At 45.2% G+C, this 25,510-nt stretch overlaps 1 protein-coding gene across 8 annotated transcripts in view; it reads right to left on the bottom strand.

Moving 5' to 3' along the window:
* The window catches only part of LOC147119926 (caspase-8-like), a 55,656-nt gene extending 42,475 nt beyond the window's left edge, over positions 1–13,181 (bottom strand). For all 8 annotated transcript variants that reach the window (XM_085985330.1, XM_085985326.1, XM_085985329.1 and 5 more), the window contains exons 1-2: positions 12,880–13,181; positions 1,007–1,106 (exon numbers count right to left, since the gene is read on the bottom strand). In XM_085985330.1, the coding sequence (XP_085841456.1) occupies positions 1,007–1,106; positions 12,880–13,169 (390 nt within the window). In that variant the 5' untranslated portion in view covers positions 13,170–13,181. The remainder of the gene's footprint in view (positions 1–1,006; positions 1,107–12,879) is intronic.
* Between the last annotated feature and the right edge of the window lie 12,329 nt (positions 13,182–25,510).

A 25,510-nucleotide genomic window follows, 5' to 3' on the forward strand; every position in this document is an offset into this window, starting at 1 on the left:
AGAGAACATGCCTGGTCATAGGCAGCCTGTAACTTGAGGGTTTTATTCTCCAACAGATGCTGACATATGAAGGGAGACGCAATCCCATTAATAAAGGAATCACAAATTAACTCCTCCTGGTACTGCTCAGCTGTAACAGCTTTAAGATTACAATCCTTGCTGAGCCTGCGAAGTTTCTGAAGGAATTCGTCAAGTGATTCCCCGGGTTGTTGTCGAGTTGTGGCCAGTAGATGCCGAGCAAAAATTTCATTTAGGGATTTGACATATAGCTGCTGTAGTATTTGGATAGCGGCGTCATAGTCTACACAGTCTTCGATATAATCAAACACATGAGGGGATACATAATTAGCAAGTATCTCTAATTTATCAGGAACATTTTCACCACACGCCCTGAGGAAGTTGCTGAAAGTACGATACCAGTGTTTCCATACGATACCAGTGTTTCCATACCTTAGCAGCTGTAAGTGAATTCGAGTCCAGGTCGAGACGGGCGGGTCTGAGTAGTTTCTCCGTGATGGATCGATTACTTGTCTGAGTTCCCTTCTACGGTTCGAGTCATAGCTGGCTGCTCCCGAAAGCGTGGAGTCGATATCAAGTTGATTAAATTGACGTAATAAAACTCACTACGCACTTGGTTTGAGCATAAATTTAATCAACTTGTTTCAGAACATGGAGGTCTAGTTGTACTTCACTAGTTCCTTGTCTTACAAAATGTCCCTGGCAAGCTGGGCTCACGCCCGAGTATTTATACTCTTTGGATGGCGCCACCAGCTGGCCGTCCAGCGTTATTTCATGAGTAGTTTCTTGATGATGAGATTTTATAACAAGTTACACATCACCTTTACCAAGTCAGCCACCAGGAAGTGATGCCTAAGCTCACCATTTTATCAAAAAACCCACTTCCGTGGAAATGATTATGGGGATTAATGAATTTTGTGGTGCAAACTTAACAGGTGCGCACACACAAATGGAGCAAACTGTATTCCCGATATACACTCCAGCTTACCTTAATGTCCTGCCATTTGCTCTTGGATACTTTCAGTATAAATTTTATATTATTGAGCTCTTCATCGTCAATCTGTTTGGAAAGGTTATAGAGCAGCATTCTGTAAACAGAGACAGGAGAGGAGTTTTAGGGCTGGTTTCTGAAGGAAATTTTGAAGCTATGTTCTGAGAACTGTAAATCACTGTAACTGCCAAGTTTCCCTTGGAGCTTCAGCTGTAACTAATTACTTTGTAATACAGTGATTGTCGTTATGTAGACAGATGCAGCAGCCCTTGGTACATAGAAAGATCAGCGTGAGCTTATTGTGCTCGAACCTGTACTATACATTGTATCGAATGCTTTATACAACTACTTGCATTTAGAATCATAGAATGGTTACAGCACAGTAAGAGGCCATTCGGCCTATCGAGCCCATGCCGGCTCTCTGCAAGAGCCCTTCAGCTAGTCCCACTCCCCCGCCCTTTCCCCGGAGTCCTGCAAATTTATTTCCTTCAGATACTTATCCAACTCCCTTTTGAAAGCCATGATTGAATCTGCCTCCACCACCCTTTCAGGCAGTGCATTCCCGATCTTAACCACTCGCTGCGTAAAAGAGTTTTCCTCATGTCGCCTTTGGTTCTTCTGCTAATCACCTTAAATCTGTTTCCTCTGGTTCTTGACCCTTCTGTCAATGGGAACAGTCTCCCTCTATCTACTCTGTCTAGACCCCCTCATGATTTTGAACACCTCTATCAAATCTCCTCTCAATCTTCTCTGCTCTAAGGAGAACAACCAGCTTCTCCAGTCTATCAATGTAACTGAAGTCTATCATCCCGGGAACCATTCTCGTAAATCTTTTCTGCATCCTCTCTAAGGCCTTCACATCCTTCCTAAAGTGCGGTGCCCAGAATTGGACACAATACTCCAGTTGGGGCCGAACCAACGTTTTATACAGGTTCATCATAATTTTCATGCTTTTGTACTCTATGCCTCTATTCATGAAGCCCAGGATCCCATAAGCGTTTTTAACTGCTTTCTCAACCTGCTCTGCCACCTTCAATGATTTGTGCACATATACCCCCATATATAGTGCCTTTAACGTAGGTAAACGTCTGAGGCGTTTCACAGGGGTGTAATCCGACAAAAATTGACACTGACCCAAAAGAGTTATTAGGAGGGGTGATTAAAAGCTTGGTCAAAAAGATTTTGAGGAGGGTCTTAAAGGAGGAGAGAGAGGTTTAGAGAGGGAATTCCAGACCATAGGACCTACATGGCTGAAGGCATGGCCGCCAATGGTAGGATGAAGGGAGTGGAGATTGCATAAGAGGCCAGAATTAGAGTAACACAGAGGTTGTGGGGCTGGAGAAGGTTACAGAGATAGAGAGGGATGAGGCCTTGGAGGGATTTGAAAATGAGGATGAGAATTTTAAATTGAAAGCATTGGTGGACTTGGAGCCAATGGAGGTCAGCAAGCACAGGAGTGATGGGTCAGTGGGACTTGGATCCGGTTAGGACACAGGCTGCAGAACGTTGGATGAGCTGAAGTTTAAGAAGAGTGGAAGATGGGAGGCCGGCCAGGAGGGTGTTGGAATAGACAAATCTGCAAATAACAAAGGCACGGATGACGGTTTCAGCAGCAGATGGTGATGTTACGGAGGTGGAAATATGGTTTTTCTGCTGGAGAGGATATGGTGTTGGAAGCTCAGCTCAGAGTCAAATAGGACGGCGAGATTATGAACGGTCCGGTTCAGCCTCAGATAGTGACTGAGGAGGGGTTGGAATCGGTGGCAAGGCAACGGAGCTCATGACGGGGGCCAAAGAGAATGGCTTTGGTCTTCCGAATGTTTAATTTCTGTCCATCCAGTACTGGGACTGTCGGACAAGCAGCGTGACAAATCAGAGGCAGTGGAGGGGTTGAGTGAGGTAGAGCTGGGTGTCATCAGCGTAAATGTGGAAACTGACGTCACGTCTTTGGAAGATGTCGCTGAGGGGCAGCATGTAGATGAGAAATAGGAGGGAGCCAAGGATAGATCCTTTGGGACACCGGTGTGGGAATGGGAAGAGAAGCCATTGCAGGTGATTCTCTAGCTACGATTAGATAGATAAGATTGGAACCAGTCGGGTGCAGTCCCACCCAGCTGGACAACAGAGGAGGGGTGTTGGAGGAGGATGGTGACGTCAACTGTCTCAAAGGCTGCAGACAGGTCGAGAAGGATGAGGAGGAATAGTTTACCATGGGCACAGTCACAGAGAATGTAATTTGTGACTTTGATGAGGGCATTTCAGTGCTTGGCAGAGGCAGAAACCCGATTTGGAAAGGTTCAAACATGGAGTTGCGGGAAAGATGGGCATGGATTTGGGAGGCGACAACATGTTCAAGGACTTTGGAGAGGAAAGGGAGGTTGAAGATGGGGTGGTAGTTTGCAAGGACGGAGGGGTCAAGGGTTTTTTTTGAGGAGAGGGGTGATGGCGGCAGATTTGAAAGGGTGTGGGGGACCGTACCTGAGAGGGAACCGTTAACAATGCCAGCCAACATAACATTAATGCTGACACTGGGTGTTCCTTTCCCAGCACGGCCTGGCCTCATCTTGACAATCACAGGAATTCATTGCAAAAAAAAACTTCATAGATTCCAGTCAGTGACACTAAATTAGTACTATTTAATGTTATTTTAATATTTCCTTTTCCTCTATACCAAAGGCATGATCAAAGAGGCAGATTTTGAGGAGACTTTTGAGGATCGGGAGAGATGTAGCAAGATACAAAGGTTTGGGAAGAGACTTCAAGAGGGTTGGAGTGAGATGACCACTACTGGGGGAGCAGATGGAGGGTGATTTGCAGACCAGAGGTGGAGAGTGCTGGCAGAGATGCAAGTCTGGAGGAGGTTGCAGAGAGAGGGTGAAGTGAGTCCTGTATACCATTGACACACTCCTCCCAATCACAAAGCCTCCCGAGCAAGGCAAAGAGGGGAACAAATTGTGGGCAAAAAATTGTGAAATTCCTCCCCGACAGCCTACGGCAATAACAGAAAGCTACAGGAGCTGGATTACTCCATAAATCTTTCTAATCCCAGCTAGCCCTCAATTTATCAACTATAATTGGATAAGTCCAGCTCAGGGAATCCATACTCGCCACAATGACACTTTGTGGACCTCTAGATTATCCATCCCTACCCACCTGTATTAATCTAACCAACTCGATCAAATCCAATCCCTTCATTACTTGACCAATCTCAACCACATCCCCTATAAGGCTGTGCTTCGCCAAAGAAAATAGCTGCAACTCTTGGAGCTTGTCGAACCCCAAGACTGGTATCATTTGAGGAGAATGATGTCCTCAACCATGGGTGAAGTCCAGGGACGTGGAAGGATAATGTGCTGAGGTGGGGAGGTCCACGAGGGCTGATGCACTGCAGTGACGTTAGCCAGGGTGGTCTCAGTGCTATGGCAGGATGGAAGCCACAGTAAAGGGGTTCAAACAAGGAGTGGTAAGAAAGTTGGGTTCAGAGTTGAATGGCAACATGTTCAATAGGTTTAGTAATAAAGGGTTAGTAGGTAGAAAGATGCCGGGTGATCTTGAGAGTGGGCTATTAAAGCACAGGCTGTAAGCAGGAAGCACCATGTTTATTGTTCCTCCGATCAAATCATTGCAAATTTATGGGCATTTTCAGCATCATCCACTGATAAACAACTGCTCTTCCTGATTCCACAGGTGCGGGTAACCCTTCAATACATCACCCAAATGTCCATCCTTTATGTATAACTCCAATGTCAGTTACTGATTCAATATGAGGGGGGATCAGGCAAGCCCGATCCTGTTCCCAAGTGCATTTTCCAGCAGGGGTCACTGGATAGCAATCAGGAGCAGGAACCCTGACTGACTTTCCATTCCTTGGCTCAGTGACATTAAAACCAATTGGGATCAGCTAAGTGAGCACATATCAAGAATTGAACCAGGACCTTCTGGTTTGTATGGTTCAATAGCCTTGATCCACTGGGACATGGGGGTTCCCAAGCTTTTGCATTAAAGTTGAATCTATTTGACTTATTTTGGAGAACAGTAAAAGTCACTTCTTATTTCAGGAAACTTTGCTCTGTCCCTGAATGAGTTCAGATCTCAGACTGTGGTAGGGGCATGCTGTAATGGGAGGACAGCATATCCGACCACATATCCGTGCCATCACTTAGGCCACTTATTTCCACCTCTGGAACATCGCCCAACTCTGCCCCTGCCTCAGCTCATCTGCTGCTGAAACCCTCATCCATGCCTATGTTACTTCTAGACTTGACTATTCCAATGCACTCCTGGCTGGCCTCCCACATTCCACCCTACATAAACTTGAGGTCATCCAAAACTTAGCTGCCCGTGTCCTAACTCACACCAAGTCCCGTTCACCCATCACCCCTGTGCTGACTACATTGGCTCCCCATTAAGCAACGCCTCGATTTTAAAATTATCATCCTTTTTTTCAAATCCCTCCATGGCCTCGCCCCTCCCTATCTCTGTAATCTCCTTCAGTCCCACAACACCCACTGAGATATCTGCGCTCCCCTAATTCTGGCCTCTTAAGCATCCCTGATTATAATTCCTCAACCATTGGTGGCCATGCCTTTAGCTGCCTTGGCCCAAAGCTCTGGAATTCCCCGCCTAAACCTCTCTGCCTCGCTACCTCTCTTTCCTCCTTTAAGACTCTCCTTAAAACCTACCTCTTTGACCAAGCTTTTGGTCACCTGCCCTAATTTATCCTTATGAGGTTCGGTGTCAAATTTTGTTTGATAATGCTCTTATGAAGCGCCTTGGGACATTTTACTATGTTAAAGGCACTATATAAATACAAGTTGTTGTTCTTGTTGTTGACAGTAGACATGCTTGGACGGGCTCAAGACTACTAGACTAGAATGGAGTTTCCACCCTTCCCATCCCCACCACGCTAAGAGTGATCACAATAATGCAAAAGAACACTGTGTCTCCAAGTCTATGGATTTTGCCATATGTATCAGGCATTCTGACCTCCAATGAACAAGAGCCTTGGAAGCTCTCTGCACATGGCCCCCGACCAGCAGTTCTTGGTGTCCACTCTCTCTGTGAATGCTCTCCTTGAGAGAGTGTTATGCCATTGTATCGAAGAGGTGCTGTTAGCCTAGCTGCCCAGTGCCAGGAAAATGCTACATAACCATACATCTTAGGATAGCAGACCATTACTACCGCTGGACGCAAGAGCAGTAGGATAACAGCAGCTTTATCGAAATCTCGCAGTGAAAAGAAAACAAAGGGAAAACCAGGACTGGGAATTAAACATTGTAGGGTATAACATACTCTAGAAAAGATAGAGAGGGGAAAAGGGGAGGTGGAGTATTTGGGATAACGTAATGGTAGTAGAAAAAAGTGACGCAGCTATCAGTGAGAAAGAAATAGAATCCATGTGGATAGAGAATTGCACTAAAAGGCATAGTCTACAGACCACCTAATAGTGGAAGGGAGGTGGAGGAAGAAATATGCAAACAAATTAGGGGAATGAGTAAAAAACATAAAATAATATAGATAGACTAAGTGTGTGGGCAGTAAGGTGTCAGATGGAGTATAATGTAGGGAAATGTGAGGTTATTCACTTTGGTAGGAAGAATAGAAAAACAGAATATTTTTTAAATGGTGAGAAACTTTCAAATGTTGGTGTTCAGAGAGATTTGGGTGTCCTCGTGCAAGAATCACAGGAAGCTAGCATGCAGGTACAGCAAGCAATAAGGAAGGCAAATGGCATGTTGGTCTTTATTGCAAGGGGATTGGAGTATAAGAGTAAGGAAGTCTTGCTACAATTGTACAGGGCCTTGGTGAGACCACACCTGGAGTACTGTGCACAGTTTTGGTCTCCTTATCTAAGGAAGGATATACTTGCCTTGGAGGCGGTGCAACAAAGGTTCACTAGATTGATTCTTGGAATGAGAGGACTGTCCTATACGGTGTGTAGAATGGGCCTATACTCTGTGGAGTTTAGAAGAATGAGAGGTGATCTCATTGAAACATACAAGATTCTGAAGGGGATTGACAGGGTAGATGCTGAGAGGTTGTTTCCCCTGGCTGGAGTGTCTAGAACTAGGGGGCATAGTCTCAGGATAAGGGGTCGGCCATTTAAGACTGAGATGAGGAGAAATTTCTTCACTCAGAGGGTTGTGAATCTTTGGAATTCTCTGCCCCAGAGGGCTGTGAATGCTGAGTCTTTGAGTACATACAAAGCTGAGATCGATAGATTTTTGGACTCCAGGGGAATCCAGGGATATGGGGATCAGGTGGGAAAGTGGAGTTGAGGTCGATGATCAGCCATGATCTTATTGAATGGTGGAGCAGACTTGAGGGGCCGTATGGCCTACTCCTGCTCTTATTTCTTATATTCTTATGTTCTTAATAATCATGGGGGATTACAACTACCCTGATATTAATTGGATAGATGAGATAGGTAAAGGGGATAAGGGAATGGAGTTCCTACAATGTGTACAGGACTCCTTTCTAACCCAATATGAAAAAGCCCAACAAGGGAGGATTCACTATTGGATCTAGTAATGGGGAATGAACCAGAGCAGATAAGAGAAGTAAAAGTAGGGGAACATCTAGGCAATAGTGACCATATTATAATACGCTTTAAGATAATAATTGAGAAGGACACAGGTACGACAAAGACCAGGGTATTAGATTGGAGAAAAGCTGATTTTGAGGGTCTGAGAATAGAACTTGGGAAAGTAAAATGGACAACAGTATTGGCAAACAACGATGTAGAACAGCAATAGGAAACATTTAAAACGGTGTCCAACAGAGTCCAGGAAAAATATATTCCGTTAATAAACAAGAACAAGCTAAACACTAATGAGACACCGTGGATGAATAAAGCCATGAGGGAAAAATTGAGGATAAGGAAAGAGGCATACATTAAGTACATGGACAGCAGGGGGGAGAGCATGATAAGGGAGAATAGAAAATAGAAACATAGAAGATAGGAGCAGGAGTAGGCCATTCGGCCCCTCGAGCCTGCTCCACCATTCAATAAGATCATGGCTTATCATCCAAATTCAGTACCCTGTTCCTGCCTTCTCTCCATATCCCTTGATCCCTTTAGCCTTAAGAAATATATCCAACTCCATCTTGAATATATTTAATGAATTGGCCTCTACTGCCTTCTTTGGCAGAGAATTCCACAGGTTCACCACTCTCTGGGTGAAGAAATTCCTCCTCATCTCAGTCCTAAATGGCTTACCCCTTATCCTTAGACTGTGGCCACTGGTTCTGGACTCCCCCGCCATCGGGAACATCCTTCCTGCATCTAGTCTGTCTAGACCTGTTAGAATTTTATAAGTTTCAATGAGATCCCCTCTCATTCTTCTGAACTCCAGCGAATATAAGCCTAATCGACTCAATCTCTCCTCATACGTCATTCCTGCCATCCCAGGTATCAGTCTAGTGAATCTTCGCTGCACTACCTTCATGGCAAGAACATCCTTCCTCAGATAAGGCGACCAAAACTGCACACAATACTCAAGGTGTGGTCTCACCAAGGCCCTGTACAACTGCAACAAGACATCCTTGTTCCTGTACTCGAACCCTCTCGCTATGAAGGCCAACATACCATGTGCCTTCTTAACCGCCTGCTGCACCTGCGTGCTTACCTTCAGCGACTGGTGCACAAGGACACCCAGGTCTCGTTGCACTTCCCCTTTTCCCAATCTATTGCCGGTTCAGATAATAATCTGTCTTCCTGTTTTTGCCACCAAAGTAGATAACCTCGCATTTATCCACATTATACTGCATCTGCCCAATCACCCAACATGTCCAAATCATACTGGAGTTTCTCAGCATCCTCCTCACAGCACACACGCCCACCCAGCTTTGTGTCATCTGTAAACTTGGAGATATTACATCTAGTTCCCTCGTCTAGATCATTAATACATATTGTGAATAGCTGGGGTCCTAGCACCGATCCCACTAGTTACTGCCCGCCACTCGGAAAAAGACCCGTTTATTCCAACTCTTTGCTTCCTGTCTGCCAACCAGTTCTCTATCCAAGTCAGTTCCTTACCCCCAATCCCATGTGCTTTAACTTTGCACGCCAATCTCTTATGCGGGACCTTATCGAAAGCCTTCTGAAAGTCCAAATACACCACATCCACTGGTTCTCCCTTATCTATTCTACCAGTTACATCCTCAAAAAATTCCAGTAGATTAGTCAAGCATGATTTACCTTTCGTAAATCCATGTTGACTTTGTCTGATCGTGTCACTGTTTTCCAAGTGCTCTGCTATTATATCTTTTACAATGGACTCTAGCATTTTCCCCACTACCGATGTCAGGCTTACCGGTCTATAATTCCCTGTTTTCTCTCTACCACCTTTTTTAAATAGCTATCCTCCAATCCATGGGTACTGTTCCAGAGTCTATAGAATTTTGGAAGATGACCAGCAATGCATCTACTATTTCTAGGGCCACTTCCTTAAGTACCCTAGGATGTAGATTATCAGGCCCTGGAGATTTATTGGCCTTCAATTCCATCAATTTCCCGAACACCATTTCCCTACAAATACTGATTTCATTCAATTCCTCCCTCTCATAGACCCTATGTTCCCCAAAATTTCTGGAAGGTTATTTGTGTCCTCCTTTGTGAAGGGATTAGGAGGGAAGTCAAAAAAACAATTAGGAATGCAAAGAGGAACTGTGAAATTAAATTATCAAGGAACATAAGACAAAATAATAAAATATTTTACGGGCACATCAATAAAAAAAGGAAGTCGGGATGGGAATAGGGCCACTAAGGGATGGAGAGCATAATACCTCTGGCAGCGATAGAGAGATGGCAAAAATATTAAATAATTACTTTGCTTCGGTATTTACCAGGGAGATAGAACAGGTGGACATGACATTGGATGATGAGATTAGTAATGAGTTAACTGCATTTAAAATAAAACGAGAAGATATACTAAAGAAACTAATGAAACTCAAAGAGGATAAAACCCCTGGTCCGGATGGATTACATCAGCACATTTTAAAAGAATCTAGGGAAGAAATAGCAGAGGCATTATGACACATATTTAGTAATTTGTTAGAAAAAGGTGTAGTGCCAGAGGACTGGCAGATAGCTAATGTAATACCTATATTTAAGAAGGGAGACAGAACATGTCCAGGGAATTATAGGCCAGTCAGCTTAACGTTGGTGATAGGAACAATAATGGAATCCCTACTAAAGGAGAAAATAGAAGAACACCTAGAAATGAAAAATAATAATAGTCAGCATGGATTTCAAAAGGGAAAGTCTTGCTTCACCAACCTAATTGAATGTTTTGAAGAGGTAACAGAGAGAGTAGACAATGGTAATGCAGTAGATGTAATTTATCTAGATTTTCAAAAGGCCTTCAATAAGGTACCCCATAATAGACTGATGAACAAGGTCAGAGAATGTGGAGTCAGGGGACAAGTAGCAGAATGGATAGCTAGTTGGCTTCAAGACAGAAAGCAGAAAGTAGGGGTAAAGGGTAGCTAGTCAGAGTGGCAGAAGGTGTGAAGCGGTGTTCCACAAGGATCAGTGCTGGGACAACTTATGTTAACGATTTAAACATTGGAATCAAAAACACAATTTCTAAATTTGTGGATGACACCAAATTGGGGGGGGGGGGGATAGCCAATACTGAGGAGGAAAATTACAAGAAGACATTAATAAACTTGCAGAATGGGCATATAAATGGCAAATGAAATTCAACACAGATAAATGTGAGGTATTACATTTTGGTAAGAAAAATAGGGAGGTCACATATTACTTGGAAAATAAGAATCTAAATGGGGTAAAGGAACAAAACGATCTCGGAGTACAAATACACAAATCACTAAAAGTATCGACACAGGTTAAAAAGGCCATAAAAAAAGCAAACCAAGCACTAGGGTTTATTTCTAGAGGGATAGAATTGAAAAGTAGGTAAGATATGCTAAACTTGTATCGAACCTTGGTGAGACCACACTTGGAATACTGTGTACAGTTCTGGTCACCATATTATAAAGAGGATATAGAGACACTGGAGAAGATTTACAAGGATAATACCAGAAATGCGAGGGTACACCTATCAGGAAAGGATGAACAGGCTGGGTCTCTTTTCCCACTTGTGGGCAAGAGCATAACTAGAGGCCATCAATATAAGATAGTTACCAAAAAATCCAATAGGGAATTCTGGAGAAACGTCTTTATGCAGAGAGTGGTGAGAATGTGGAACTTGCTACCACAGGGAGTGGTTGAAGCGAATAGTATGGATACATTTAAGGGGAGGCTAGACAAGCATATGAGGGAGAAGGGAATAGAGGGTTATGCTGATAGATTTAGATGAGGAAAGACTGGAGGAGGCTCGAGTGGAGCATAAACGCTGGCATGGACTGGTTGGGCTGAATGGCCTGTTTCTGTGCTGTATATCCCATGTAATCCTATGTAGTATGAGGTCACAGGGAGAGAGAGAATATGAGGAAGGGGGGGGAAATGTTTTTATGTTGTGTCTTATCACATCTCTCCAAAAATCAAAGGTTTTGTAATGAATCACTTTGAAGTGTTATGTGAAGGACTTGGCAGCTACTTTGCACACACCAAGCTCCACAAACAGCTAGGAAACAAATGAATGAGCAGTTATTCTACTTTGGGTGGTGTTAGCAGAGAGAGGAATGTTATCCGGGACACCAGGAGGTCTCCCTGTTGTGCATCAAATAGTGCTTTGACATCTCTAACAGCCACCTGAAAAGGTAGACGGGTCACACCTGAAACAGGGGCAAGAGAGCACAAGCTGTCGTTTTTGCTCAATCACAACCAATACAGCAACAAAACACAGAGAGAGGCCAGCAACAAGATTAAGGCTTGTAAAACTCTCAATATTGAATATTCAAATAGTTTATGAAACACAAAAGTGCTGACATGGTTCAAAAATACATTCCTCCCTAAGAACAAACAATAAATCATTAGAAATGGCTCAGCACGTAGGAATTTACCTGCTTCAACTGCATTGCAAGTCATCAACACAACTCTGGCAGCTGGGAAGCAGGGAAATCATACAGCTTCCAGTTATAAAGGAATAAAGGCCCTGGGTTAGAGAAAGGCTCCTTCTCCTCACCACCTACTGATGCCTACTGGAAATGTGTGCCTCAACATCAGGTGAGGATAGAACTGGGCTTGGCTATGATGCTCTCCACAGACAAATAATCTGCCAATGTTCAAGTGTTGATACTCATAGATAAGATAACGATCGGCTGGGTGAGTTGCAAGGCTGTAATCCATTCAGTGTTTGCTATGTGCTTTAACACAGTGAAATGAATTTATATGGTATCACTTTAATTCAAAGCCTGACAGCCATCTGAGATGCTGTCATCAGCAAGGCACAAGTGGCCCAAAAATAAAAGCAAGTTGGTAAAGTCAATGTGTAAATGAGCTAGTTGGTCTGGAAGGTCCCAAGTTCGATTCCCAGTCTCTGCTGAATTAGTTGATCTCAGCCGAGGCAGGAGTTGGGGAGCTGCAATGTCCTTCAGTACCCGCTAAGCTAGGAAGGAGAAGAATCAGCCGGGCTAACTGCTCTTTGTGAATATCCTGAAGGCTTTATTTCCTACATTACAACAGTGACTACACTTCAGAAGTACTTCATTGGCTGCAAAGCACTTGGCAGGTCCTGAGGTCATGAAAGGCGCTATATAAATACAAGTCTTTCTTTCTTTTGGAAAGTGTGGGTGTGTAGACAGGACCAGGGTCAGCTGTAATATTTCCATTGTTAAATAGCCTCGCGACACTCCAGAATGTGTCTACCAGCCACAGATCCAAACTCCAGCAAGAGACAGCACTTTCAAAGTAAGGTCAGTATGAAAATTCAATAAGTAGATAAATAAATAAAAAAATATACCTGTAATTTGAGATCTTACAATTTTCTGGTTGCTGCAAAAACTGCTCCATGTCTGCCTTCTGCTTTCCTAGACTGGAGAGTAATTTAAAACGCTGAATTCGATACAGAAGTTCTGGAATAATATCCAGTTCTAGTTGCTGCAGTGCTGTGATCATATCCACTGCGGTATTTATCCTTTTGCCCGCTGAAAAGTGGTCGGAGCACAGGAACTTCAAATCTCTCACCTCCTCTTCATTCCATTCTAAGCTAATATTAAACAATGTTGCATTATTGTTCGAGTTAGTAGCCATCTTCTCCTTCAGTCTGCTAAAAGAAAAGCAAAATTTAGGTTCAGAAATAATTTTCATTATGCTGAAGATGCCACTTTTTTTTATTGATGTGGGGGTCGCTGGCAAGGCCGGTATTCACTGCCCATCCCTAGTTGCTCTGAGAAGGTGGTGGTGGGCCTTCCTTTTTTTAAGAAATGCTGTAGTGGTTTGATACAACCAAGTGCCTCACTAGACCTTTTCAGAGCGAAGCGTCAACCACATTATGTGTGGAACTAGACTGCACTCACCTATAGGCCAGGCCAGGTCTGGACGGCAGGCTTCCTTCCCGAAAGGACATTGGCGAACCAGTTGGGTTTTTACGACAATCTGACAACTTCATGCTCACTTGTACTGAGACCAGCTTTTTTTTCACTTCCAGATTTTTTTAAACTGGATTCAAAATCTCAAACTGCCGTGATAGGATTTCAACTCGCGTTCCCTGGACTATTAGTCCAGTAACATAAGCATTAGTCCAGTAACATAACTACTATACCATCCAACTGCTAGACCTTCCTGGGTGAGGTAATGTTTTTGTAGCATTGCTGATGAATTTATAGTCACTGATGAAATTTGGACTATGGTTTGACTTTAGGCTGCGTTGTTGCATATTCATGTTTAATGAATTCTACCTCACTACCTCTTCTCTTGACCCCTCCATGGTCTCTAAATTGTCAGACTGCCTGTCCGACATACAGTTCTGAATGAGCAAAAATTTTCTCCAATTAAATATTAAGACCGAAGCCATTGTTTTCGGTCTCCGCCACAAACTCTGTTCCCTAGCCACTGACTCCATCCCTCTCCCTAACATCTGTCTGAGAGTGAACCACACTGTTTGCAACCTTGGTGTCATATTTGACCCTGAAATGAGCTTCCGACCACATATCCGCAGCATAAAAAGACCGCCTACTTCCACCCCCGTAACATCACCCATCTCCGCTCTTGCCTCAGCTCATCCGCTGCTGAAACCCTCATCCATGCCTTTGTTACCTCTAGACTTGACTATTCCAACGCACTCCTGGCTGGCCTCCAACATTCCACCCTACGTAAACTTGAGGTGATCCAAAACTTAGCTGCCCGTGTCCTAACCCACACCAAGTCCCGTTCACCCATCACCCCTGTGCTCGCTGACCTACATTGGCTCCCAGGTAAGCAGCGCCTCGATTTCAAAATTCTCATCTTTGTTTTCAAATCCCTCCATGGCCTCGCCCCTCCCTATCTCTGTATTCTCCTTCAGTCCCACAACCCCCCGAGATATCTGCACTCCTCTAATTCTGCCCTCTTGAGCATCCCTGATTATAATCGCTCAACCTTTGGTGGCTGTGCCTTCGGTTGCCTAGGCCCTAAGCTCTGGGATTCCCTGCCTAAACCTGTCCGCCTCGCTAGCTCTCTTTCCTGCTTTAAGACGCTCCTTAAAACCTACCTCTTTGACCAAGCTTTTGGTCATCTGTCCTAATTTATCCTTATGTGGATTGGTGACAGCAGCAGCAGTGCGGACCTGGGAGGAGCGGCGGCGGCGGCGATAAAAGGAGAGCCCGAGGCGCAGGTAGGCCCCACAGCAGCAGCAGCGGCAGTGCGGACCTAGGAGGAGCGGCGGCGGCGATAAAAGGAGAGCCCGAGGCGCAGGTAGGCCCCACAGCAGCAGCGGCAGTGCGGACCTGTGAGGAGCGGCGGCGGCGATAAAAAGAGGAGCCCGAGGCGCAGGTAGGCTTACTAATCTCAGAGCTCCGAGAGCGGGAGAGAGAAGTAAAAAATAATCGAAGTGTGACGTCACCAGAAAGTTTTTTCCAAACTTAAATTTTGTGTTTTATAGTTTTTAGGGTCTCTGTTGTGTAGCAGGGACTACTGTTAAACAAGGGCACTTGAGTATATCATTTAATTGGAATGTAATTGGTGGGATTGATTTGATTTAATTTAATTTGAATTAATTAAAGGGTAAGTCATGGCAGGAGAGCTCTGTGCTGTGGTATGCTCCTCCTGCACTATGTGGGAAATCAGGGACACTTCCTGTGTCCCTGACGACCATGTGTGCGGAAGCGTATCCAGTTGCAGCTACTGACAGTCCGCACCGCTGGAGCTGCGAGTGGATACATACTGGAGCATTCGCGATGCCGAGAACATTGTGCATAGCACCTTTAGGGAGTTGGTCACACCGCAGGTAAAGGCTGCACAGGCAGGAAGAGAATGGGTGACCACCAGGCAGAGTAGTAAGCGCAGGCCGGTAGTGCAGGGGTCCCCTGTGGCCATCCCCCTCTCAAACAGATATACCGCTTTGGATATTGGTGAGGGAGATGGCTTATCGGGGGAAGGCAGCAGCAGCCAACTTCCTGGCACCTTGGGTGGTTCTGCTGCACAGGATGGGAGGAAAAAGAGTGGGAGAGCTATAGTGATAGGGGATTCTATTGTAAGGGGAAGAGATAGGTGTTTCTGCGGCCGCAAACGAGACTCCAGGATGGTATGTTGCCTCCCTGGTGCAAGGGTCAAGGATGTCTCGGAGCAGCTACAGAGCGTTTTGGAAGGGGAGGGTGAACAGCCAGTTGTCGTGGTGCATATAGGTACCAACGATACAGGTAAAAACCGGGATGAGGTCCTAAAAGCTGAATATAGGGAGTTAGGAGGTAAATTTAAAAATAGGAGCTCAAAAGGTAGTAATCTCAGGATTGTGCTAGTCAGAGTAGAAATAGAAGGATATTTCAGATGAATACATGGCTAGAGGAATGGTGCAAGGGGGAGGGATTCAAATTCAAATTCCTGGGACATTGGAACCGGATTCTGGGGGAGGTGGGACCAGTACAAAACGAACGGTTTGCACCTGGGCAGGACTGGGACCGATGTCCTAGGGGGAGTGTTTGCTAGTGCTGTGGGGGAGGGTTTAAACTAAAATGGTAGGGGGTTGGGAACCTGTGCAGGGAGACAAAGGAAAGGGAAACAAGGATAGAAGCAAAAGACAGGAAGGAGAAAAGCAAAAGTGGCAGTCAGAGTAATCAAAGGCTTAAATCTAACACGGCCACAGTAAATAATCATTCTAAAAGGTCTAGAGTCATAGAGTTTTACAGCACAGAAAGAGGCCCTTCGGCCCATCGTGTCTGCGCCGCCCATCCCTCCCTGTCCAGTCTAATCCCATTTTCCAGCATTTGGTCCATAGCCTTGTATGCAATGGCATTTCAAGTGCTCATCCAAATGCTTCTTGAATGTTGTGAGGGTTCCTGCCTCTACCACCCTTTCAGGCAGTGAGTTCCAGCTTCCAACCACCCTCTGGGTGAAAAAGTTCCTCCTCAAATCCCCCCTAAATCTCCTGCCCCTTACCCTGAATCTGTGCCCCCTTGTTATTGACCCCCCTACTAAGGGGAAAAGTTCCTCTTTATCTACCCTATCTATGCCCCTCATCATTTTGTACACCTCAATCAGGTCCCCCCTCAGCCTTCTTTGCTCCAAGGAAAACAACCCCAGCCTGTCCAGTCTCTCTTCATAGCTGAGGCGCTCCATCCCAGGTAACATCCTGGTGAATCTTCTCTGCACCCTCTCCAAAGCAATCACATCCTTCCTATAGTGAGGCGACCAGAACTGCACACAGTACTCCAGCTGTGGCCTCACCAGCGTTTTGTACAGCTCCATCATAACCTCCCTGCTCTTATATTCTATGCCTCTGCTAATGAAGGCAAGTATCCCATAAGCCTTTTTAACCACCTTATCTACCTGTTCCGCTGCCTTCAGGGAATTATGTACATGTACACCAAGGTCCCTCTGACCCTCTGTACTTCCTAGGGTCCTACCACTCATTGTGTATTCCCTTGCCTTATTTGTCCATCCAAAATGCATCACCTCGCACTTTTCCGGGTTAAATTCCATTTGCCACTTTTCCGCCCATCTGACCAACCCGTTAATATTGTCCTGTAGCCTGAGGCTTTCCTCCTCGCAATTTACCACCCCACCAATTTTCGTGTCATCCGCGAACTTACTGATCATACCCTTTACATTCTCATCCAAATCATTAATGTAGATCACAAACAGCAAGGGACCCAGCACCGATCCCTGAGGTACCCCACTGGACACAGGCTTCCAGTCACAAAAGCAACCTTCGACCATCACCCTCTGCCTCCTGCCACTCAGCCAGTTTAGGATCCAACGCGCCAAGGCCCCCTGGATCCCATGGGCTCTTACCTTCTTGACCAGTCTCCTATGCGGGACCTTGTCAAAAGCTTTACTGAAGTCCATGTAAACCACATCCACAGCATTTCCCTCATCCACACACCTAGTCACCCCCTCGAAAAATTCAATCAGATTGGTCAGACATGATTTACCCTTGACAAAGCCATGCTGACTATCCCCGATTAATCCTTGCCTCTCCAAGTGGAGACTAATTTTGTCCCTCAGAATTTTTTCCAATAATTTCCCTACCACAGATGTTAGGCTCACTGGCCTGTAATTCCCTGGTTTATCCCTGCTACCCTTCTTGAATAATGGTACTACATTAGCTGTTCTCCAGTCCTCTGTTACATCCCCTGTGGCCAGAGAGGTTCTGAAAATTTGTGTCAGAGCCCCTGCAATCTCCTCCTTTGCCTCACACAACAGCCTGGGATACATCTCGTCCGGGCCTGGGGATTTATCCACTTTTTGGCCTGCTAAAACCGCGAGTACCTCCTCCCTCTCGATGCTAATATGTTCAAGTATGTCACAGTCCCCTTGCCCGACTTCTATATCTACATCGTCTTTCTCCATAGTGAACACTGAGGCAAAAAATTCATTTAAAACCCCACCTACTTCATCTGGCTCTACACACAGCTTGCCACTTTGGTCCCTAATGGGCCCTACCCTTTCCCTGGTTATCCTCTTGCCCTTAATATACTTATAAAACATCTTAGGATTTTCCTTTATTTTGCTCGCCAGTGTTATTTCATGGCCCCTCCTCGCCCTCCTAATTTCCTTTTTAAGTATGCCCCTGCACCTCCTATACTCCTCTAGGGCTTCCACCGTCTTTTGTCTTTTGTAACTGCCAAAAGCCCCCCTTTTTTTCCTAATGCATTTTTGTATATCCTTTGTCATCCAAGGTTCCCTTTGCTTGTTGGTCCCACCCTTGACCTTTACAGGAACATGTTGGTGTTGTACTCTCTCTATTTCCCTTCTGAAAGCCTCCCACTGTTTTGATGTGGATTTTCCTATAAGTAGCTGCTCCCAGTCCACTTTTGCCAGATCCTGTCTTATCTTATTAAAATCGGCCTTCCCCCAATTTAGAACCCTGATTTCCGGGCCGTCTTTGTCTTTTTCCATGACCACCTTAAATCTCACCGAATTGTGGTCACTATCGCCAAAATGCTCTCCTACAGACACTTCCACCACCTGCCCGGCTACATTCCCTAGAATTAGATCCAGTACCGCCCCCTCTCTTGTAGGACTTTCTACATGTTGGCTCAAAAAGCTTTCCTGGATGCACTTTAAGAATTCTGCTCCCTCCAAGCCTTTCACACTCTGACTATCCCAATTTATATTGGGGAAGTTGAAATCCCCCACTATTACTACCCTATTATTTTCACACTTTTCTGATATCTGCCTGCATATCTGTTCCTCTATCTCCCCCTGACTGTTTGGGGGCCTATAGTACACTCCCAGCAAGGTGCTTGACCCCTTTTTGTTTTTAAGTTCTACCCATATGGCCTCATTAGAGGAACCCGCTAATATATCATCCCTCCTTACAGCAGTAATAGACTCCTTAATTAATATTGCAACACCCCCTCCCCTTTTACACCCCCCTCTGTCTCGCCTGAAGATTCTATACCCCGGAATATTTAGCTGCCAGTCCTGACCCTCCCTCAACCATGTCTCCGTGATAGCAACAATATCGTACTCCCATGTGTTCAACAACAACTTCAGTTCATCCACCTTATTTGCAAGACTCCTTGCATTAAAATAAATGCCTTCCAGCCCTGCCATATTCCCTTTTGCCTTCACATCTTTGCTCTGCCTTCCCTGCTGACTTGTTTTTTCCTCCTTATTTGGCTGTACATCACCCCCTACTATAGCTCCACTCTGTAGAGTGTTAAAAAAATAAGCCTGAAGGCTTTGTGTCTTAATGCGAGGAGCATTCATAATAAGGTGGATGAATTAGCTGCGCAAATAGATGTAAATGGATATGATATGATTGGGATTACGGAAACATGGCTCCAGGGTGACCAGGGCTGGGAACTCAACATCCAGGGGTATTCAATATTCAGGAACGACAGGCAAAAAGGAAAAGGAGGTGGGGTAGCATTGCTGGTTAAAGAGGAGATTAACACAATTGTAAGGAAGGATATTAGCTCTGATTATGTAGAATCTGCATGGGTAGAGCTGAGAAATACCATGGGACAGAAAATGTTAGTGGGAGTTGTATACAGACCCCCAAACAGTAATGCCGAGGTTGGGGATGGCATTAAACGGGAAATTAGAGACGCGTGCAATAAGGGCACAGTAATTATCATGGGTGACTTTAATCTACAGATACATTGGGCTAACCAAATTAGTAACAATACTGTGGAGGAGGAATTCCTGGAGTGTATACGGGATGGTTTCCTGGACCAATATGTCGAGGAACCAACTAGAGATCAGGCCATCTTAGACTGGGTATTATGTAATGAGAAAGGATTAATTAGCAATCTTGTTGTGCGAAGCCCCTTGGGGCAGAGCGATCATAATATGATCGAATTCTTCATTAAGATGGAGAGTGAAGTATTTGACTCAGAGACTAGGGTCCTGAATTTAAATAAAGGAAACTACGATGGTCTGAGACGTGAGTTGGGTAGGATTGATTGGGAAATGTCACTCAAAGGGTTGACGGTGGATAAGCAATGGCAAACATTTAAAGATCGCATGGATGAACTACAGAATTTGTTCGTCCCTGTTTGGCATAAAAATTAAAACAAAAAAGGTGAATCAACCGTGGCTAACAAGGGAAATTAGGGATAGCATAAGATCCAAGGAGAGGACGTATAAATTGGCCAGAAAAAGCAGTAAACCTGAGGATTGGGAGGAGTTTAGGATTCAACAAAGGAGGACAAATGGATTAATTAAGAGGGGGAAAATAGAGTATGAGCGTAAGCTTGCAGGGAACATAAAAACTGACAAAGCTTCTATAGATATGTGAAGAGAAAAAGATTGGTGAAGGCAAGCATAGGTTCCTTGCAGTCAGAATCAGGGGAATTTATAATGGGAAACAAAGAAATGGCAGACCAATTAAATACATACTTTGGTTCTGTCTTCATAAAGGAGGACACAAATAACCTCCCAAAGATGTCGGGGAACATAGGGTCTAATGAAAGGGAGGCACTGATAGAAATCAGTATTTGTAGGGAAATGGTGTTAGGGAAATTGATGGGATTGAGGGCCGATAAATCCCCAGGGCCTGATAATCTACATCCTAGGGTACTTAAGGAAGTGGCCCTAGAAATAGTAGATGCATTGCTGGTCATCTTCCAAAATTCGATAGACTCTGGAACATTACCCATGGATTGGAGGGTAGCTAATGTTACCCCACTATTCAAAAAAGGTGGTAGAGAGAAAACGGGGAATTATAGACCGGTAAGCCTGACATCGGTAGTGGGGAAAATGCTAGAGTCCATTATAAAAGATGTAACAGCAGAGCACTTGGAAAACAGTGACAGGATCGGACAAAGTCAACATGGATTTACAAAAGGTAAATCGTGCTTGACTAATCTACTGGAATTTTTTGAGGATGTAACTGGTAAAATAGATAAGGGAGAACCAGTGGATGTGGTGTATTTGGACTTTCAGAAGGCTTTCGATAAAGTCCCACATAAGAGATTAGCGTGTAAAGTTAAGGCACATGGGATTGGGGGCAAGGTACTGACTTGGATAGAGAACTGGTTGGCAGACAGGAAGCAAAGAGTTGGAATAAATGGGTCTTTTTCCAAGTGGCAGGTAGTGACTAGCGGGGTACCGCAGGGACCCCAGCTATTCACAATATATATTAATGATCTAGACAAAGGAACTAGATGTAATATCTCCAAGTTTGCAGATGACACAAAGCTAGATGAGCATGTGTGCTGTGAGGAGGATGCCAAGAAACTCCAGTATGATTTGGACAGGTTGAGTGACTGGGCAGATGTATGGCAGATGCAGTATAATCCGAGGTTATCCACTTTGATGGCAAAACAGGAAGGCAGATTATTATCTGAACGGCAACGGAGAAGAGGAAGTGCAACGAGACCTGGGTGTCCTTGTGCACCAGTCGCTGAAGGTAAGCATGCAGGTGCAGCAGGCGGTTAAGAAGGCAAATGGTATGTTGGCCTTCATAGCGAGAGGGTTTGAGTACAGGAACAAGGATGTCTTGCTGCAGTTGTACAGGGCCTTGGTGAGACCATACCTTGAGTAATATGTGCAGTTTTGGTCACCTTATCTGAGGAAGGATGTTCTTGCCGTGCAGTGAAGATTCACCCGACTGATACCTGGGATGGCAGGAATGACGTATGAGGAGAGATTGGGTCGATTGGGCTTATACTCGCTGGAGTTTAGAAGAATGAGAGGGGATCTCATTGAAACTTATAAAATTCTAACAGGACTAGACAGACGAAATGCAGGAAGGATGTTCCCGATGGCCGGGGAGTCCTGAACCAGGGGTTACAGTCTAAGGATAAGGGGTAAGCCATTTAGGACAGAGATGAGGAGGAATTTCTTCACCCAGAGAGTGGTGAGCCTGTGGAATTCTCTACCAGAGAAGGCAGTTGAGGCTAATTCATTAAATGTATTCAAAGAGTTAGATACATTTCTACAGTCAGTGCTTGTATGGAATGCCAGTCCAAATTTATTCTCCGGATACATTCCCGTCCCAGTAGTGGCGGACCTCCATCAGGTAACACATACAAGTCCATTTTCTGACTTTCTTTACCATTGTAGACCACATTTACTTTTATCTTTCCTTTGGGGTATACTATTTGCCCCGTGTATGTTTTCAATACAATCTCCGTATCCCTCAGGAGAATGTGCGAGAATAACCTTTTGTAATCTTGCTTATTCATGACCGTTAATGCCGACCCTGTGTCCAATTCCATCTTCACTTGAACTCCTGCTATCCGGAGCATGACCCAGATAGTTTGGTGGTCTGCTGTGTTAACCACATTATGTATTTTCAGACAACCCAGTTCCTTACTGCTGGAGTCTGAATCCGTCTTCTGTTCATCCGAACTGTTCTCTGTCACCTTGTGTACTTTTTTGTAATTCTCCTGCGGTGACTTTTTGCTGCTGGTCTTCTTTCCTGACCGGCATACTCTCGCTATGTGACCAAGTTTGCCACATTGCCTGCATTCTTTGTCTTTGAACCAGCACTGGTTCTGGTCATGCGTTGTCCTTCCGCAACGATAGCACTTTACTGCGTCCAATGCCATTTCATTGGTGCTGAATTCCAGTGGCCTTTGCTGTATCTCTGCAGTGCCCCGTGCTGCTGCCTCGTGAGATGCTGCAATGCTGAAAGCTTTGTCCAGCGTAAGATCCTTTTCCTCTAGCAGTCGCTTCTGGGTTCCTTCCCTTAGGAGCCCACACGCAAACTTATCTCTCAGTGCGTCTGCTAGTCCTGTTCCGAACTGGCAGTACTTTGATAACTTGTGCAGTTCTGTTAGGAATTCAGCGTTGCTTTCTTCTTTAAGTTGAATTCTTTTGTAGAATTTAAATCGTTCCGCTATCAGCAACGGTGTGGGGTTTAAATACTCTTGCAGGATAGTAACAATACCCGCAAAATTCTTCCCTACCGGTTTGCCTGGGGTTACCAGGTTCCTTAATAACCCGTACGTCTTCGCACCCATCGAGTTTAATAGGGTTAGTGCTTTCTTATCATCCAGTACATCATTCGTTGTACAGTAAACTTCGATGCGTTCCACATAAGTGGCCCAATCTTCCACATCGTTATCAAAAGCAGTGATGTTACCCGTTTTTGGCATCCTTGCTGAGTTTCTCCTTTCCCTTCGGATATTATTTAATATGACTTTTTAATTTTTTTTTATTTAAGATGGCAGCTTTTCCCGCGCTTGTCTTCTTCCCCCGCCGACTCAAGATGGCGATTCCCGCGCTGTTGCCATCCACACCTCCCAGCGGTCCTTCCTGCCTTTATTTTCCCCTGCGCTGCTGCTCTTGTTGCCCCGCTGCTCCCGCGGTCCTTGTGGCAATAAAACGCTTTTCTGGCTGCTGCGCGTCTCTGCCCCGATTGCAGTCCGGCCCCTGACATCGGCTGCGGTCGTGTTCTCCGCCCTTTTCTTCGTTTTCCCTCCCCTTCTCCCACTGACAACTCGGCCAACTTCCCCCCCCGTGCCGCTCGATCGGGCTTACCCGCCGCTGTCGTAGAAGGGATGATCACTGCCTGTTGCTGATGTTGGACTTCGTGGCCAGAAAACCAACCCGGGTTCCCGATGGCCTCCCATGCGATGCAGTGCTCAGCAGGATGTTGAGGGCGGATGCCCTTTTTCGATGCCCGTTCCTGAGGACGAAGCTTCCTTGGATGCAAAACTGCCGCTAGGTACGATCAGACTCGTCACCACTGTTGAGTCTGTGTTTACAAGTGCAGTTATACTGAATAACAGGACACAGACTACAGAAGTAAGTAAACAGGTCTTTAGTGATTGAGGGTCAGGGCGGAACTGAGGTACACTTTGCTCCGCAGGGTTTATATACCGGTGTGGTCACCACCGGTACTACAATGTACAGGAGCCGTTAAAAAGTAGTCCATCACCTTAAGGTATCCTCTTAAGGTAGTACAGGTTACATACACTACACGGACCAAGAGCTGGAAAGTGGGATTAGGCTGGGTAGCTCTTTGTCAGCCGGCACCGATACGATGGGCCAAATGGCCTCCTTCTGTGCTGTAAATTTCTATGATTCTATGATTGCACATTCGCGGAGAAGAGAAGACGGAGGAAACTGAAACTGTCAAAGTAACAATGAGCATCATTCACTAACTAGCTTCGAATGAAGAATGGCCACTTGGTAAATGCCAGCTTGGCTCAGTTGGCAGCTGGAAGATTGTAGGTTGAAGCCCCACTCTAGAACTTGAGCACAGAAGTTGGATTGACACTTTAGTGCATATCCCTCAAACAGACTAGCAGGGACTATGAATGCTTTGTATCCCCATGGCAGCCAAGGAACATGAAACCAATCTACCCCATTAGACCAGCAGGGACTGTGGAATCATCCCTTTCCAGTAGACAACGAGGGAACACAGATATAATCCCCTTTACCTGACCACCGGGGAATATAATTCATCTCCTTCCACTAACCTAAGCGCTGTCTCTCAGGTTAAACACTAAACCGAGGCCTGGTCTTCCTGATCAGGTTGTGTAAAAGATTCCATGGCGCTATTTGAAGAAGGGCATGGAGTTTCTTCTAGTGTCCTGGCCAACAATTTTCCCTCAACTAAAATCAACAAAGACAAATTATCTGGCTATTCATTCACTTGCTGTTTGTAGTGTGTAAATTGGTGTTTGGAGTGTTGGTAAGCTATTTAACAACGGAAACATAGGGTTGTAGCACAAATCCAAGGACTTTAGGCACAGGGCAGCAAACCCAAGTGTGCACAGAAATACTGCTGGAGTTTAACCAGTTCAAATCTCACCGCTTAAAAATGCAGAACATTGGTGAGATTCCTGCCGCTTGTCCACGAGTGGGACCTGCAGGGGTGGGGGCTCTGGCTGCCTGTCTCTCTTCCGTTGTCTTGTCTGCATCCGGGTGGACCTGGAGAGAGGCCATGCAGTGTCCGCTGATATGCTTGTGGTCTTCCGCAACTAATGGGCATCACACGGGCATTAACTGCATGACTGACCACGACAACAAGATCTTGATTTAATTTTGCACTCGGCTTCTTTCAGTTTGATTGGATCTTGGGTTAGTGGTGCCCTCCTCAGACTGAGGGGGCCCTTGTGGTACCGATTTCTATTCCATGATACTGGAGTTACATTTAAAATAGGCTTGACCAGGTGGAACCAAACTACATCTGGTCTCGCCCTGCAGAAGCAATTCATGAGTCAGAGTGATGAATCAGCAACAGCTGCCGGGCTCCAGTATTAAATGGCTGAGTCTGTGGCAATGTGTTGATTTGGTTACAAGTTGCCATCACCAAATGAGTGAAGGAAGATGCAGTCTCTGGAGACTGGTCAGTAGGTGCAAGGGTTTGAGCTGAAGGTTACCAACTCTGGTCGGAGGCCTTCCTGAAGGTTTCATCACATGATGTTCTGACCACATGATGTCAGATCACATGACATCAGATCACATGACTTCTACAAATGTTATCGGATTTACTTTCATCAAGGTGGGTTCCCTGTAGTTGAGAATCTCTATTTGTGGTATTGCTGTTG

Source organism: Somniosus microcephalus, chromosome 4 (genome assembly GCF_052327205.1).
Source record: "Somniosus microcephalus isolate GS21.2 chromosome 4, FLI_Smic_1.0, whole genome shotgun sequence".
NCBI classification, from domain to species: domain Eukaryota; kingdom Metazoa; phylum Chordata; class Chondrichthyes; order Squaliformes; family Somniosidae; genus Somniosus; species Somniosus microcephalus.